Source organism: Carassius gibelio, chromosome B3 (assembly GCF_023724105.1).
Source record: "Carassius gibelio isolate Cgi1373 ecotype wild population from Czech Republic chromosome B3, carGib1.2-hapl.c, whole genome shotgun sequence".
NCBI lineage: Eukaryota > Metazoa > Chordata > Actinopteri > Cypriniformes > Cyprinidae > Carassius > Carassius gibelio.
In genome coordinates, this window is record NC_068398.1 from 46,385,239 (window position 1) to 46,402,684 (window position 17,446).

Below are 17,446 nucleotides of genomic sequence, written 5' to 3' on the forward strand. Positions count from 1 at the left end.
CCTGTTTCTGCAAATCAACCAATCAATTGTCAGTGTGGGCGGGCTTTTATCTCTTCTCCCGAACAAAATATGTCTATCTAGAAACAGGAGCACCATGGCAGAGGGAGAGTGCCACAAAACAAAAAAAGTATAAGACACATTTTACGGCAGACTACACGAAAGTGTTCCCCTGTCTTATAGGTGTCAAACATAATGACAGTCTTGCTCAAGCATTGCCCCTGGCAGGTTATATGATTGCAAAAGGCATGTTGAGGTGAGTTGGCAAGTTTCATTTCATCTGCATATTATTCAGGCTAGTGGCCAAGGCTACATGAAAACAACAAACTCCTTAGACCTGTTTAAAGTTGCAATGGAAAATTAATAAAAGCAGTTTACATAAATTGTATAAGCAGATTATATAAATAGTAAAAGTAATCTACATATTTATAAATAATTTCATTCCCATTATTTAGGCCAAACTAAAAGAAGAACCGAATTAATTAAACCTGACCACGATTTAAAACTGAAAAAAGGGATGGGTTAATAAAACGTCCTCCGGTTTAGTCTAGTCAAGTCAAGCTTTATTGTCATTTCTCTACATGTGTGGACATACAGTGGAATGAAATGTCATGTCTCGCAGGACCACAGTGCCACATAAATAAACATAAATATAAACATACAGCACTAGATGTAAGAACAATTTTTAAACATATACATAACTAATTTACTGAAAGCGGTAATCTAACCATACATACACTATAAATAGTTGATTATACATACACATAAACTAAGACAGACTACACAAGTACTTTACATAATGACTGTGTATGATACTGTGCAAAAGACGTATTTAAAGTTAAGAAGCAAATAGTGCAATAAGATTTGTGGTGCATTCACTTAAACATTTGTCAAGTTCTTAAGTTCTTGTAACATGGAGTATTTCTAATAAAGGGTTTGGTGCATTTAGAGAGAAAAACAGCAAGTTTCTACAGGCGTTTTGTCCAGCCCATTCCCCTGTGTGTAGCACACTCAGAGTTGCACAATGTTTTCCTTGTAAAATGGAGTATTTCTAATAAAGTGTTTGGTGCATTTAGAGAGAAAAAAGAGCATGTTTCTACAGCTGTTTTGTCCAGCCCACTCACCTGTGTGTAGCACACTCAGAGTTACACAATGTTTTTGGGGTTTTCAATGGTTTACATGTGGTACATGTGGTGTGGTGGGATGGGAGGAGAGAAGATCTTGGTTTCAGTAGTTAGGGTTTTGGATGAGGTTTTAGAGGGGGGTTTGGTGATTGGAATTGAGGGCTCTTACAGCCTGTAGTGCCCCGCAGTGCTGGTAGTGCTCGAGGTGTTGTGACTGACATGGACTAACTGAGATCTTCTCAGTAGAAAGTCCAGGATCCAATTACAGAGGGAGTTATTAAGGCCCAGCAGGTTTAATTTGCTGATGAGTTGTTGTGGGATTATTGTGTTGAATGCTGGCTTCTGGCTTGCACGTGTGATGATGGTCTTGGTGACTATCACATCATCAATGCACTTTTTTGAAATAAGAACTCAGAGTCTCAGTGTACTCCTGCAGTTTTGTGTGGTTGTTGTTGGTGGCCTGCTCTTTAAACATGTTCTAGTCTGTGCCAGGGCCATGCACAGACCTTTTGAGGGGAATGTGCTTAAACTGAAGAAAGGGCAACCCTCCACACCCACTCCCACCCCCAAATTAAACGACACAATGTCTCAAAAGCTTTAGATTTATTACCTATTAATAATAATATAGATAATATGAATATACAGGGTTTCAGGGCTTCTTTATACCTTATTACAACAGAAATCTTCTGTGAGCCATGTTCTTGAAGATGTTTATGACTTCACTGTGATCCACTAGGATGTCCCTCTATACATAAAGTTCAGTAAAATATGTTTTTTTGTCAAGTTTTTTTGCATATTTTGAAATATAATTTAAATAATTAACCCTAATAAGGTCTTCGTTTCCTGTTTACACATCTGGTCTTTGGGGTCTATATGACCCCAACAATTGATCGAGAAATTATACAAAAAATATACATTTTTAATTATACAAATAATATATGTTTTTTTTTTGTTTACTTCTCATCTATTCATTTATGTTGTGTTTTGGGAGATATGAAGTACTTTTGTACCTATTTACCACACAATTCCTCAACTACAACATAAGCTTGCATGTGAAATATTAATTTTTAATGAAAAAATCACTTAAATTATGATCTAAATTTAATTTAAATTGTTTCTGGATATTGATTTGGGTGTTATGTGTAGAAGTACGCACTCTACTGGTTAGAGATAAACCTAAATTCTTTGCAGTTTAAGAAAGAAATAGTTTTGACCAGCAAAGGCAATAGAGAGCCATTCATTTTACTGCATGTTGCCAACTGCTTGTATTACAACTTTTGAAATAAATTTTGTGAATTTATATTAAGAAGGACATTTAAAATAATTATTTTTAGAATAGTAGAATTTTTGTAGTTTTGATGCATTTTTACATGTCTGTTTTTTACAAAATGACACAGAAATATGACAGAAAAATGCCACCTAAAACACACCTAAAGGACAAGACTTGGAGTCAGATTTTAGTTGCATATTGTTGTATGCATTATTTGAATGAACAAAGTGTAAAAATAAATGATTAACTTTAGAATGCAAAATAAATTAAATAAATAATATGTAAACAATAACATTCTGAACACTGAACATAAAAGCAAATAACAAGCTACAAAAAAAAATATATGTAAAACAAATTGTAAAACAATAATCAGTCCACGCACATCTGGCACAGGAACACCGTATGAGCAGCACAAACGGCTCTTTTGCAGTTTGTGCACTGCTTGTCAGTTTTGGTGTCCTTTGCCCGTGGACAAACCTGACACTGTTTTCATTTTGGGGGTGGATCAGTGGAGGGCCCTGGCTCGTTGGACAAATGCTGTTGTTGTCTCTTCAGAATCCCTGTAGAGGCTGGTGTACGAGGCACATGTTGTCGTCGCTCCGGATCTGAGGGGACACCAGAGCTTTTCCCAGCTGCTCTAGAAAGAGCCTCCTTTTCATACTCTTCCCTCTCTCCCATGATGGATTGACTTCTCTCCACACCACGAAGGCATTTATGGCCGAAACATCGAGGATTGTGGAGAAGACAACCACTGGCCATCGACTAGTCGTTTGCTTGTAGCTGTAGCTTGAAACCATCTGCAATATTTCAAACACACACACACACACGAACAAATTAGTATATCTGCTAGGAAATGAAATGTCTATTACTAACTCAGCAACTTTGAAAATTAGCTAAACAATGCATCAAATAATACAATTTGTAAATACCTTGTCAAGGTTGTCAACTCCGCCTTTGCAGCGATTGTAGTCCAAGATGATCTCTGGCTTCTTGTCCTCCCTGTCACTGATTTTGCCATCCTTGTGACATGTGCTCATGAGCAGCACATTTTTATGCCTTTTGGGGCAATACAAAACAATAGTGTGTGTTTCATTGAATGCAAAAAGAGAAGAAAATACAGCTCGGTCTCTCGTGGTCAGTAGAGCAGGTGGGAGTTCTGGTTTGTTTTTTCGAACTGTGCCAACCATGGTCAATTTCCTTCTCAGGAGCTCCTGGCCAAGGGCATAGGAAGTAAAGAAATTGTCACATGTCACTGTGTGTCCCTGCAGACCAGTGGTCAAATCAAGGACCACAAGTATGCCCTGGTTTCTCTCTGGCTGGCCACCTCAAGGTTTGCCGGTGTAAACTTGCATGTTCCATGCATAACTCGTTCTGGCGTCACACGCTGCCCAGATTTCCAATCCATATTTCGCCGGCTTACTAGGCATGTATTGCTTGAATAAGCATCTACCTCGAAATCGCACCAGGCACTCATCCACCATTACGTCTGAACCAGGGTTGAACATTAGTGGGAGACGCTCAACCCATAAATCCCACAGATCCCGAATTGGTGCCAGCTTGTCAGTTTCTCGGTGAGCAGGTCTTGTTGCCCTGTCATCAAATCGGATGACTCTTGATAAAGTTTTTAACCTTTTCAGAGTCATTACAGCACAAAAAAATTGCACGCCCAGTTTCAGCCTCCCACAAACTGGACAGGGCCTCATTGTTAGAACGATAAACTCCGGGAAGAATAAGCAGACCAATAAATGCCCCAATATCAGTCCAGTCGATATCCCTCCAGTCAGCATCATATACTCGTTTGCCTTCCAAATTTGTCATCTCCACCAAGATTCTTTGGATGCTTGGTGGAAAAAACAATAAAAAAGATGACTTTATGTCCTCTACACGAGAACATGCGTACCTTGTTGGTCCGGGTGTCAGCTTTGTCACACGTGCTGCTGAAGCTCTCCCTGGCCCCTGGGAAGGTGGGGTAGTAGACCAGGTTACTTGCCCATTTTTAGAAGTAAAGGTTTGATCTGCATCTCCCTCCTCACAGTCATCATCCGATTCCTGGTAATCTTCTAACCCTGTGTTGTCTTCAGGGGGCTCAGAGTCTTCAGGCTCAGAGTCTTCTGGCTCAGAGTCTTCCAAGGCATCTTCAGTTTCGCTGGAATCCAGCAAATGGTCCAGTGTCTCGAGGAGAGTGTAGCGCTTTGTCATACTGCCAGCACAGAATGAACTGTGTGCAGGACACCAAAGACCCTCTTTTATAGCCTTTGTATGGGAACAATTCCTTTGTTTTCCAAACACACGTCTAGCTCTTACATCTAGACGTAAACTTTTTAAAGTGGAAAAAGTCAGTTGTCTTTTATCTCTGTTTCATCTCTGTCTTGCTCTCTCTGCATGTGAGTGTTCATGTGCATGCATTAGGTCTCACTCACACGTGTTCTGCATTTGACTTCATTAGAAATACAAATTCTCTCTGTGACAGTCACACCTGTGTGTGTGTCTGTGTGAGAGAGAGAGAGTGTGTGCATATGTCTGTGTGTGTGTGTGTGTGTGAGTGAGAGAGAGAGAGAATGCATGTTTGCATATGTATGCATGTGTGTGTGTGCTTGTGTGTGCCTGTGTGTTTGTCTGCATGAATTAGGTCTGACCCTTTTATATCTTTGTTCTGCATTTGTGACTGATTTCCTTTGCCAGTTCTATAAAAATGCTGTGGCAGTACACACATACATGTGTTTGTTTGTTTGTGTGTGTGTGTTTTTGTGTGTGTGTGAGTGAGCATGTCTTTTCTACATCACATTTATGCTCTAGTAGTAGGCCTTCATTTCTGTGTGAAAATGTTCTGATTTATGCTGTATTTATAGATTTTTTTTGACAAATGAAGAAAAAATATTGAGTTTTTTTCACATTTCCCATTCATTTCAATGTGGTCATATTGACCCCGAAGACCAGAAGTGTAAAAAAAATTTTTACATACCTTCAGAACAACCGAATCAAGCCCGTTTTTTTGTGTCTGTGTGTGTAGATAGATTATGTAGGAAAAGTCACAAAATATTATTCCACTCAGATGAAGGGAACCCTTTTTTTTAATCAAGGAAAAGTCGATTGGGGTCATATAGACCCCAAGAACCAATTGAGGGTTAAACACAATTAGAGTCAAAATAGGAGATTATAATGAACTATAGCCATGTCATTACAATATCATATTCAACATGTATCTTCATACCTGATAAAATAAACCAGCTAACTAACTAATATGTACATATTAACAGTGTAAACATGAATTAACCACACAACCATATAATATTATTAAATGTTAACAAATTAAGTATATTGGCAATCATAAATCAAAGACATTTCTTAGAAATATATTTTACCTAGGTGATCATCAAATGCAGTTTCGGGGTTTTTGACCAGCGAATGTGTGCGAATGTGCATTTAGACCGTCATTAACCCATTTTTGGATTTGAAAAGACTTTTTATATTTAATGAAAGTCACACTGAGGAAAGTAAAAAAAAAAAAAAAAAACAGGAGAATTATTAGAACATTTTTGGGAGGACTTCAGGTGCTATGTAAATTTAAATTTAAAAATCCAGCAGGCCCTGCCCTATAGCAGCACTACTGTATATAAGGCTGGTGTAGTTTGCTAGAGGACAGCTGGAAAAGAACACTGAAAACATCACAGGTGAGTAGAACACTATCAGTACACTGTTGTCCAAACTGATGTACTTTATTTGTTATTATTAAAAGTGTAACCATCATTGCATGTGCATTACTACTATCAAACAAAACCCTCCCTGCAACGTCCTGGAAGGGTTTGTTCAGGTTAAAAAAAAGTCATTAGGCAAAAGAAACCTTGTAATTAGTGATCAAATTGCATATAAAATGCATAAATTATTTAAAACTTTATCTGAATAGATTTACTATGTATTTACTATGTTTTCATCAACAGCTTACAAAGTTTGTTGTAGCTATTTGGGCGCTCCATTTTACCTGTTGTAAAATACATTAGGCCAAAATCTCATTTTATTAAAGATGAATTGCTAGGCTGCTGTCTATATTTTCACAGACTATTTAAGTGTAGGCTATTAGCTATGACTAGATGGCAAATGCTAGCCCGCTATCTCCGGTCCCACTTGTCTGGAACCTCAAATATGAGCCTTATACACATAGTGTTTCTGGCGTAAAAAAAAACGCTGTATTTATTAAAAAAAACGAGATCTTTACAGTTGCAAGACTACATTCAACTGCTTTGCAGGCAAGGGTTGCCAGGTTTTCACAAGAAAACCTGCCCAATTGCTACTAAAATGGGGCACAAAAACCAAAGCCCAATTGCGTTTCGAGGGGGGTTCCCCATAAAAAATTGCGTTCCAGGTGTTAAATATACACGTTTTTTGTCTACGTTCCACTGGTAAATTCGATTAACTGGGCTAAATATCAAGTTGTTGAAGTCGCTTCGACCCGTGGGCTTGGCAGAACTGCTGCTGTGGAACTTCAGTTCATTCAGTCGAGAAAGAGGGAGTGAAGTTATGGCATATGGCAAACTGACAGTTTGAGCAGATCCAACAAGATTTTAGTCACAAGCTCTGTTTACTGTTGCATTGGCTAAATATTTGTAAAACAGACAGAGTAAAGGGTTATTAATAGCATTGATTTATTGAGAGAGAAAAAAAGAGAAAGAACAGCCCTCCCCCCCCCCCCCCCCACACAAAAAAAGGGCACTTCGGAGTGTAAGGGGAAAAAGGGCATGTGTTGTGTTAAGTGTTGTTTCATGTATCTTCCAATAAAGAGAAAGAGTTGACAGTACGCTTTGAGATTCAGAAGAGTTTGATTTTTGAGTTTTGTTTTTACCATTGTTCAGAAGCAGGAGCGCCGCTAGATTTTCTGTGCCCCCTGTCTAAACTTTAGCCTGAGCAACGATCACGTTCACTTACAGCGCCCCTTTTCAGAGTAGAGCGTTTGCTTTGGTTGTGTGTGGTAACTTTTTTTAAACATTATGTTGAGATCTGATAATATAACAATTTTGTGTAAAAGATAAATGAAAGTCAGATTAACTAAAAATATAAGTGGATCAGTGTACTAAAAAACATTATCTGATTACTGAAAATATAATACAAAATGAGGTGATTGTAAATTCACACCTTCCGTTACAAAAATGTTTAGGCTTATATTCTGTTGATTCTTCTTACATCACATCTTTTCTCATTATTTTAGAGTCCTTACAGTTGGATACTTCGCCATAGAACGTTCATTAAGAAAACATGGCTAAAACTACAGGTAAGACACCTTCCAATTTAAACTCATTCATTTAGCCTGAAATGATAGTTCTGTGTAGCGGTGGACAGTACTCAAATGTTTTTACTCAATCAAAAATACATATCTGTAGTGTCTACTTTGGAAAAAGTTTATTACATAAAATTTAGATAAACCATCTATTTCCTTTTACTTCACTACATCTCCTAAATACATGTGGTATTTCCATGAAAGACCCCAGGAAGGACACACCCTCAAAATCAACAGAATATCTTTAAACTCTCAAAACTTTTTACGTAAAATGTGGTCTTTTGGTGTGAAACCGTGGCACAGACCTTACAGTTGTGTTGCGTTGGGCTGAATAGCATATATAAGAAGACAGTGCTGCAGTGCATGCTGCTCATTTAGAAACACTGATGGTAGTCTCTTTTTATTTTTAGTTATGTTAGCACATGAATATGTGCTATTTTTAGCTATAGCTGTTCATTGCACTGTTGATTCCATTTTTTACCTTTTTATTTTCTCTTTTAATTGCAGAAACCTGTGGAGAGCTGATACCAGCTGAGTTAGGTATGTTTATACTGAAACAAAGCAAATACAATCACAAAAGTCATCGGTAACACTATAAATCATAATATTTACCTTATCATTACTTAATATCAAGGGCTTGAATTTAATCTAACAGTGGGGGGGACAATAAACATAACATTTATCTTAATAAATATATGTACATAGCATGTGTACATGGCACAGAGACTATGTTTAACTCTTTCCACGCCATTGACGACTTATCTCATCTTTTAGAAGAAAACGCTTCCCCGCCAAAGACAAGTTTTTACGGCTTTCCGTCTTTTCACTGTTAAACACTCGGGGGCGCAATTACATCATCTGAACCAGTACAAGACCTCCAGAACAAAAAAACATGTGAACAGGATGGAGAAACTAGCGATCTCTTATTGTGAACAGATGCATATGATAAATAATAATGTGATCATCAGCAATAGACAGCATATAAATGAAAACTACATAATGTTACGGAGTAAAATGTTAATCCAGGAAGTGGTGTCTGTGAAAGCTTTGGAGGTGTTGATGGAAAACGATTTTCTGGATTTATGCTTTGATCATCGTACTGAATATTATCCATATGTAGTTTTTGGTAAAACATTTTTTGTTTTTCTCACCTTTTTTCTCAATATTATGTATTTTTTTGGAAACCTTCCTAAAATTCAAGTGTTGATTTAAAATAAAAAGGATGCTTTAAGCTAGAATAAAACAGATTTTTTTTGTTTAAAAGTAGAGGCTCTGATCTTCTTTAATATACTGGGGGCCATCAAATTATAAGACTTAAAAAAATTACTTATAATTTAAGCGAACTTAAAACAATCTTCACATAAACCCATTATATGTGATATGTCAGCTGTGCCCTTCAGCTAAAAAAAAAAAATATATCATAATTTAATAAAGTTGAATAAAGATAAAGCTTAAAACTACAGAAGTTATTGATTTCTGCTTTTTAATTTTATGTTTGATTAACAGACCACATCAGCTGGTTATTAGTTTATTTTGGCTTCTACTTTAAGAGATGCCGCTGCTGAACTTGATTCGGATCTGCTGTAAATGTGACGAATAAATAATAAATACTTGAATTCACAGTTTTAAGGCAGCTTTAATCGGCATCTTTTGTTACTTCATGACTTAACAAAATTTGTATTAAGATGATTCTCAGATATGTTATGAAAGGTCTAACGTAATGAGTTGATACACCATTTTACTTCACGTGATTTGGATCACCCTTGTTCACAGTTGTGGAAGGCTATACTTCATGTTAAGCATAAATATAAAGCCTAATGAATAAAGGACAACGTCAACAGTATTGACGGCAAAATATACTATGTTTGACAGGTGCAATATTTGAAAATCTATATTAGTTTATTTATTTATTTTTTAAATTACATTTATATCTGAATTTATGTCAACCAAATAGTGTATTTCGTAACAATATTTCATAATCATAGACTTTAGTTTAAACTCAGTAAATATAAACAATGTATTATCCATGCATTTCTAGGTTTGTATAATAAGCTGCTCAAGCAAGCTGCAACACATTTTAACTTAACATTGTAGCCTACTTTTCTTGTTAGGATCAAACCATTAGCTATTGAATGCCAACGGGTGTTAACCATCACAAATGTTTCAAATATTTCAGAGACTGTCGATGACAACGCTATAATGAGAGCAGATTTCATTCACGAGCTTCTTCCATCTGCGGAGCGAACGGCTCTCCTTTATCACCTGACTTTCCTGAGTCTGGGAGGATTCCCAAAGCTGGAGCGTCTGATCAGAGATCAAGCTATTGAAACACAGCTGCTGTTCGGATCCTCCGAAGCCCTTCTGCTGAGAGTATGAGGCATAATTAATCATACACACAAGCTAAAAATTTAATATAATTAAATAATTAAATATAAACATGTCAGCTATCAGTCTTGATTTAAATGTTTATTCAAAAAGAGTCTTTCCCCCTTTAACATTTGGATTATGTGGATGCTGTGATTAACTTTCAAAAGATGTTCTCTGTCACTGTCTTTAATCAATTCTGTGCATGATTGTATAGTAGGCCTAGTTAATGCCAAATGCACTGTAATATCTTTTATACTGAACGTTACATTTTCAAATGTAAATGGCAACGTGATCGTTTTATAAAGTATGAGTTCACATGTGTTACGGCTATCGTTAAATTTTCGCTGGAAGAACCAGCTGTGGTGTGATGAGGGGTGAACGCAGTGAAAACTTTACAGTAGATGGGGAACCGATTGCTCCCCGTGACATCTTGTATCATCATGTATCATGATGATCTATGATACTTAATGATACAAACTGGATTAATGACAAAGAACTGCACAGGTGCAGATATTATAACATTCTATTGATAAACACACAACTTGTCCTCTGTTTCTCGCTCTGTGCCGCTGAGGTCTGTGGACTGAAGAATGCACAGAAAAACAGGGAAAAGCTGATCGAATGCTGCTGTCATTTTAATTTGAAATTTAAAAATTAAAAATTTAAATTCAAAATCAGCAAAGAAAGATTCACAGATAGAGCTTCAGTCCATCACAGGAAGGAAAGTGCAGAGAAGGCAAAGCTAGAATACCATGGAACTGGGTGGAAAAAATTTAGAAGCAGTCTAAAAACAAAGTTGACCATGCATGAAGATAATAATAATAATCTTAAATGTGTGACTGCTTTGTATCACAAGACAACACAGCAACACGCAGCTAGCAGAAGAACTAAAGAGTACAGGAACACTGGACAATATTTGGACTCAAACTTGTCACAATGGGCTAGAACAGGAAGAGAAAAACTAGAAAATAAGAAATGACCACCATTAGTCATGACAGAGTCAAATAACTTCAGATTTACTACACTGTTATGATTCACTGATGTTTTTAACTGTATATGGTTGTGTAGTCACTGTGAATTGTCATGACTTACTAGTCTATCACATGATTAACTTACTGATTTATGTTGTCTCGTAGTGTGTCGGCATGAGCTCCAACCTGGTCACCTCCCTGTTTCCAATGTTGAAAGCAGCCGTGGAGAAGAACAAACCTGTTTTGGCAGTGAGGTACCTGATGAAAGCCAAAGAGTGGATCGCTGACATCATAACACAAGTGGATGACATTGTGAAGAGGTGAAAATATTAGTAATATCTTATAGCCAACTTAATTCAAAGGGGAAACACCTCGGTGATTTTATAATTGCAAGTAAATTTGATGTCCAAAGTTATCTTTTGTTGTTGTTGTCTTGTTTGTACAGATGGTGATTATTTTTAAGTATTTAAATAAATTGCTATTCAGGGCCATGGACCACAAGATGTTTTTGGTGATAAAAATAATATATATTTTGTAAAAAGTGTCAATGTATATAGGTATAGATACTATAAAAGTTATAAGTGTAAAGTTACTGTTTAAGCATGAAAAAATAATAATAGGGAGGTCTTCTCTACATTAGTGAGCACTCTTCTTTTTGATTCATTTAGAAAGCGAAGACTGCTGTATTGATCAGAGATGCACAACAGCTCCTGTAGAAATATTTTAGACCCTACCCTGAAGTAGGAGCTAATTTAGTTCCTCCAAACAGAGTTCCTAGAAATAAAACCGTTCCTAGTTCCTGCGGTGCAAACACGACAAATACTGGGAACTTCCACCAATAGTTCTAAGAACTATGAAAAGATTCCTCCAGTGTGAAAGTTCCTATTGAACTTTTGTATAGAATTACATTTGCCCTCAGTAAGAAAATTGTTCAGTGTCTTGTCTTGTGCAAATGAAATCTGGACCACATCGCTGTATTCAGTTATTTATTTTAAATGCACTGTATTTTTCAGATATGATAAACACAACGCAAGTGTGAAAACATGCACCAGTGACGTGTATCAAGAACAAGCAGAGACCAAAGAAAAAAAAGAGAAAAAATCTGATGAGATGAAGGGTCTGGAGGATGCTCTGAACAAGCTCCAACTGGATCTGAAAAGAGTTGTCGACAAAGTGGAGATGAATGAGAATCAAATAAAAAGAAACACTGATGAACTGAACAGCTTCATCAGAAGATTTCAGGAAGAACATTGCCACTGGACTGTGAAGTTACTTGCCTTTTTTATAGGCTATCCAGATGCTATGAAGCAGCCTACTGCCATCGCTCTGGACAGAGCACAGAAACAACTCGACTCTGAGAAGAGCCTTCTACGAAATGAAGAGAGGAACATCAAAACCAAGCAGCTTGATCTTCAGCTGCAGCTGGCCAACTGTAAAATACGGATGGGTAAGAGTCTCTCTATGATTTTATTGTTACAAACATACAGTAAATTCATCTGTATGCATGATATGCTCTTGACATGTTCTTCACAATAATCTCTCATAAATCATTCCAGGTGAGATTCCCAATCCTGACAACCTGACGGAAGTCCAGCTGTGTCTTACTCAAATCCAACAAATTCTGGTTGATCTGAAAAAGTTTTGGGAGAAGGTGGATGCTATTCTGAAAACGCTGAGAGATAAAACCTTTGCTGGGGAGGAAATGGTTGACATGGAGGACATGAAGATTGAGTTTATAAAGTCCATTGAAGATGCAGCAAAGGTAAGTTAGATGTTGAGCAAATGTTCCTGATGTGATTTGATTATGCCTTTCATGAAATCCCTTGAGTTCTCACTTTTTTTAATTTATCCATAATATACTCTGATTAATAGTGTACAGCTGATGCTATATTTTCCAGGATCCCAAGCAAAGAGTTTTGTAATCTCAAGCAAGATGCTAGTGTCTAATCATTGAAAGTTATTACCATCTTAACTACAATCAGATGAGGAAGCCGTGTGACTTTAAATTCTGTGTGACAGAAGAAAAAAAATAAAATAAGTAAATGCACAGTTGTGCATACCATGGAGCCCTTAAAAGAACCGGCTGGTTCAGGTCAGAAATGACAGGGGAGATAAACAGTATTGTAACATTATCCATGTTTATGATTTTATTTTATTTACATGTTTATTTATCTTATTTGCCATTTATTTGCATATGCAAATGAGCATATTCATATAACCTCAAGACTGAAAATCTATAATTCTGTAAATTAAATACAAGACAAACTGTAGGAAATGGTATTGTATTGGGTCAGATTAAAACCATCTGGTGACAAAACACAGTCAAGTCAGATAAAATCATATAGTGGCAGTAATGCCCAATATATAGCTATAATAGCTTTTTAGGCACCTGTTTTGTGTTACGTCTACATTTTATCACAAGTTACACACTTTAATATTCATGTAGACATTAGTACTACATTTTTTTACAAGTAGCCTAGTAAAAATATAGCTTTATTCTGGAATTTCTAGGCTAACTGTACATTTTGGAGGCACCAGCATAGACATTTCTACTGCTTTTGAGTTATTTAGTAAGAAAAACCACAGGTGAATTTCCAGCCTAATTCTCAATCTATCAGCTGTAGGACATCAGGCTCCTGCTCTAAATGAATAAACAGATAAAAATAGGAGGGGTTATTTTCCATTGAAATAAAATTGAGGTTCAATATCTGGAGACTTTGGATGACTTTAAAATTTTAAATTGAATTAACTATTTAAAATCATCATGAAAAAATGTAGGATTTATTTTTTTGCTTTTTAGATTTTTCCCCATGTATCATTACAGGTTTTTTTTATTATTATTATTATTATTATTATTATTATCAGTGCAGCTCATTATTGAAGTTGAAACTGGTTCAGTTATGTCTGTGTATTTAATATAATATATTTTAGTAAATGTGATTAATGGTGGCATGTCTTTATCTTTCAGTACTGGAAGAGATTTGGTGCGAGTTGTCAGAAAGCTCAAGGCGTCTTCAGTGTTCAGTCTAAAAATGCATATAAATTCCTGGAGATCAATCCATCTTCACTCTCTGAGGAGGAGAGGAAAAAGCAATACTTGTCTATCACAGAGAAGCTGAAGAAAATCAATCCAGATCCGCCAGCAGTGACACCCTGAACTGATGCTTCCTGAAGGCGCCTTACACAAATCAATGCATACAGCTTCTCTTGGCATTTTCTTAATTCTTTTTAATCTTTACAACTGCCCTTGAACATGTTTAATTACAGTTCCACATATACAACTTCTTTAATAAGATGATGTTAGGAATTTTATTTGGATCAATTTATGGCCATCTCTTTCAAAATCGCTTTGCATTTTTATCATGCTGTATACAGTTCTTGTGGTCTGGTCACTTGATTAATGTCTATGTCCCACAATAAAAACAAATGAAACATCATTCATTGTAGCCAAATCCTTTAAAAAGCCATTTCTAATGCTTCGGTTCACAATACATCAGGTATCATTACAGTTCTGCTTCCATCCATATATCAAAAGAAGAACCATCACTTCTACCACAAAAGACTGCTTTTTAAGTTATCTTCCTGATGTATCCAAATTCCTTAGCATATCCAAAACCTCAGAACAACTTGATGATGTAACAGAAACTATGGACTATCTCTTTTCTAGCATTTTAAATACAGTTGCTCCTTCAGCTGGAAAACAAAACTAGAGGTATTTCGTATTGCTTGGCGGGAAAGTAACCTATCCTACAGGAAAGCATTAAAAACTGCTAGATCCAATTACTTTTCTTCTCTTTTAGAAGAAAACAAACATAACCCAGGTATTTATTCAATACAGTGGCTAAATTAACGAAAAATAAAGCCTCAACAAGTGTTGACATTTCCCAACACCACAGCAGTAATGACTTTATGAACTACTTTACTTCTAAAATCGATACTATAAAATTGCAACCATTCAGCCGTCAGCTACAGTATCACATCAGACAGTGCACTAAAGACCCCCTGAGGAACAGTTCCACTCATTCTCTACTATAGGAGAGGAAGAATTGTATAAACGTAGTAAATCATCTAAACCAACAACATGTATGTTAGACCCTATACCATCTAAGCTCCTAAAATAGGTGCTTCCAGAAGTCATAGATCCTCTTCTAAATATTATTAATTCCTCATTGTCATTAGGATATGTCCCCAAAACCTTCAAACTGGCTGTTATTAAGCCTCTCATGAAAAAAAAAAAAAACACAACTTTACCCCAAAGAAATGGGAGCTTTAGCCTAAGTTCTGCCAGGAAGACTCAATCACTTCGTCACTAATTACCTTCATCATTATCCAATCACGTCTTTATACTCCTGTATAAAAGATCGTACTTACACATGTTTGAGTTCGCAGATGCTGACACGACAACAACCGCAGTTTCCAACGCGATTGTTCCTTGCTCAAGCTGTTGTGTTTATTTATTTACTTGCTATGGTTAAGTTTGTGTCCTGCAAACTATCGAGAGTTTGACGTTCCTCTAAGATGCACACGGGATCGTTGGCTTTGCTCCGTGTCGCGGTGATTATCTGTGGTCGTTCGTGTTGGATGATATACAAGCTTTCTCGGCAGAGGTTGTGGAACATTGGCGGAGTTCTGTGTGCTTTCCAGGGTTGCCAGGTTTTCTCAAAACTGCCAGTTACTTCTAAAAAATAGCCCAATCGCGTTTCAAAAGGGATTTATCGATAGAATTCACATTCTAGGGGCTATATATGACACTATTGGGTTCACCTCAAACCCCGGACAGAAATAGCAACCCTCAGCAAAAAAAAAAAAAATACGGTCTTGGCAACGCCGGTGCTTTCCGAGATGTCGCATCAGTGCTGCTCGGGTCTCATCACCTGCAAAAAACTTTGGTCTCAATCAACAAATATTTCATCTGTACGCTCACGTGAACCTGCACGAATGAAGTCTCTCCGGACCAGCAGACAGAATCAAGGGTGCTGGTCTCTTTCGGCATCTCGCCTCCATCACTTCATCAGTCTACAGCATTATAAGTATCATTTTGTTCTATGAACTTGTGGCGCTTGGGCATTAATTTTTTCTCTGCAAGGATTTATACTCACACTTTCTAAATAAAGCACTGGGCATTTCGTGCTTGTTTATCTAGCAGACTCGCACTGCATAGTTAAGATGTTGATCATAGTGCATGCAATGATCTGAATAACTCCTTCGTAATGAGGCATTTTAAGGCTCGTAATAAAAGCTACAATCTTTTATACTGATAAAGATTGTTCCTATTTCTGTAAAAAAAAAAATGCTTCGTCTAGCACACTTAAGATTTGTTGTTTTAATCCTATCCTTTAATCTTTGTTTATTCAGTTATTGTTTCATTTGCGTCTGTTCCTGAAATGCTTCATACTCGAGTGGATTCTATGGTTGCAGATGCAAGGAACCGCTGCTCTCACCTCATCTTTACATGGCTTACTTTTGGACCAGCGCTATTGTGAACACTGGCTCTACCAAGCTGATGCTTATATGGACCCTTTCATTTGAGTCGTAGGTAAGATTCGGCTCAATGCTCAGCAGGCATCTTAAAGTCCACGTGACACGGTAGTTGCTGCTGACTTTATTCCGAGTAGTGACATATCTCCAGTTTAAACCGAATATTAATTAGCAAGCATGGTTTGTTTGCGCTCCTGGTCTCCGTCTCACTCATAGCAAACTAACGGCTGGAGGGGCGTGTTAAGGAGGTTCTGCACATGCTATCAAACTGACGTCATCAACAAAAAAATTATGCATTACAGAATGGAAATGTTCAAATTTCGATAAAAGATTACGAAGACAAACAATGTTAATTGTCTACATCAAGATTAGCAATGTGTGCTAGTAAGCTTAAGTCAATTCGATTTATGCAGACTTTAAGCTACAATCAAGGCTTGTTTATTTCGCGCATCTACTGGTGTCGGTTCATTCTGTCTATCATAACATCGACTTCAGTCTTACTTGGCTGTTGCGGCCTCCACTTTACACTTTCAAACTTTCAGACAGCTGTGCCCCTCAGCCAACCCGGATCCTTCAATCTGCCCTCCGTTAGCAGACATAATACTAAACTAAACGACCTGCTTACGTCAGCTAGAAGTCACATTTCTAAAGGCGTCGCTCCCTCTACAATCAAGCCTACACGTCTGCATGGTCCGCTTTCTAATGTTTTTCCTTCCAAATTCTGTGTTTCCTATTCCAATTTCGACCGTTTGCTCCTTTCTCGTTTTTAATTGTAAAAAATTGCAATCTTAAAATTTCTCTATTCGCAGACTCCTTGCCAGCATCCAATTCTACGCTAAATTTTATAATCCTAATTTTCAAAGCCTTTTCTGAATATTCCTTCTATTACTACTTAAGGGGTTAGCTAAATCTTGCAACAAAATTAAAGACAAACTTCTGCCTATTACCCTGCCCATATTGCAAAAATTAA

At 36.9% G+C, this 17,446-nt stretch overlaps 1 protein-coding gene and 1 pseudogene across 1 annotated transcript; one reads left to right on the forward strand and one right to left on the reverse strand.

Moving 5' to 3' along the window:
* Positions 1-2,841: 2,841 nt before the first annotated feature.
* On the reverse strand, positions 2,842-4,590 carry LOC127953063 (piggyBac transposable element-derived protein 4-like; annotated as a pseudogene).
* Positions 4,591-7,589: 2,999 nt separating this feature from the next.
* Positions 7,590-14,435, forward strand: LOC127952307 (uncharacterized). Its single transcript, XM_052550692.1, has 7 exons — positions 7,590-7,654; positions 8,168-8,200; positions 9,837-10,030; positions 11,164-11,318; positions 12,012-12,445; positions 12,555-12,760; positions 13,967-14,435. The coding sequence occupies exons 1-7, from the start codon at positions 7,639-7,641 to the stop codon at positions 14,153-14,155; spliced, it is 1,227 nt and encodes a 408-aa protein (XP_052406652.1). The 5' UTR covers positions 7,590-7,638; the 3' UTR covers positions 14,156-14,435.
* The last annotated feature ends 3,011 nt before the right edge of the window (positions 14,436-17,446 follow it).

Excerpts from the sequence above, each read along its gene's own strand:
- LOC127952307 (XM_052550692.1), top strand. Across the intron at positions 8,201-9,836 it reads GCTGATACCAGCTGAGTTAG|AGACTGTCGATGACAACGCT; the intron begins GTATGTTTATAC and ends CAAATATTTCAG. Across the intron at positions 12,446-12,554 it reads CAACTGTAAAATACGGATGG|GTGAGATTCCCAATCCTGAC; the intron begins GTAAGAGTCTCT and ends AAATCATTCCAG.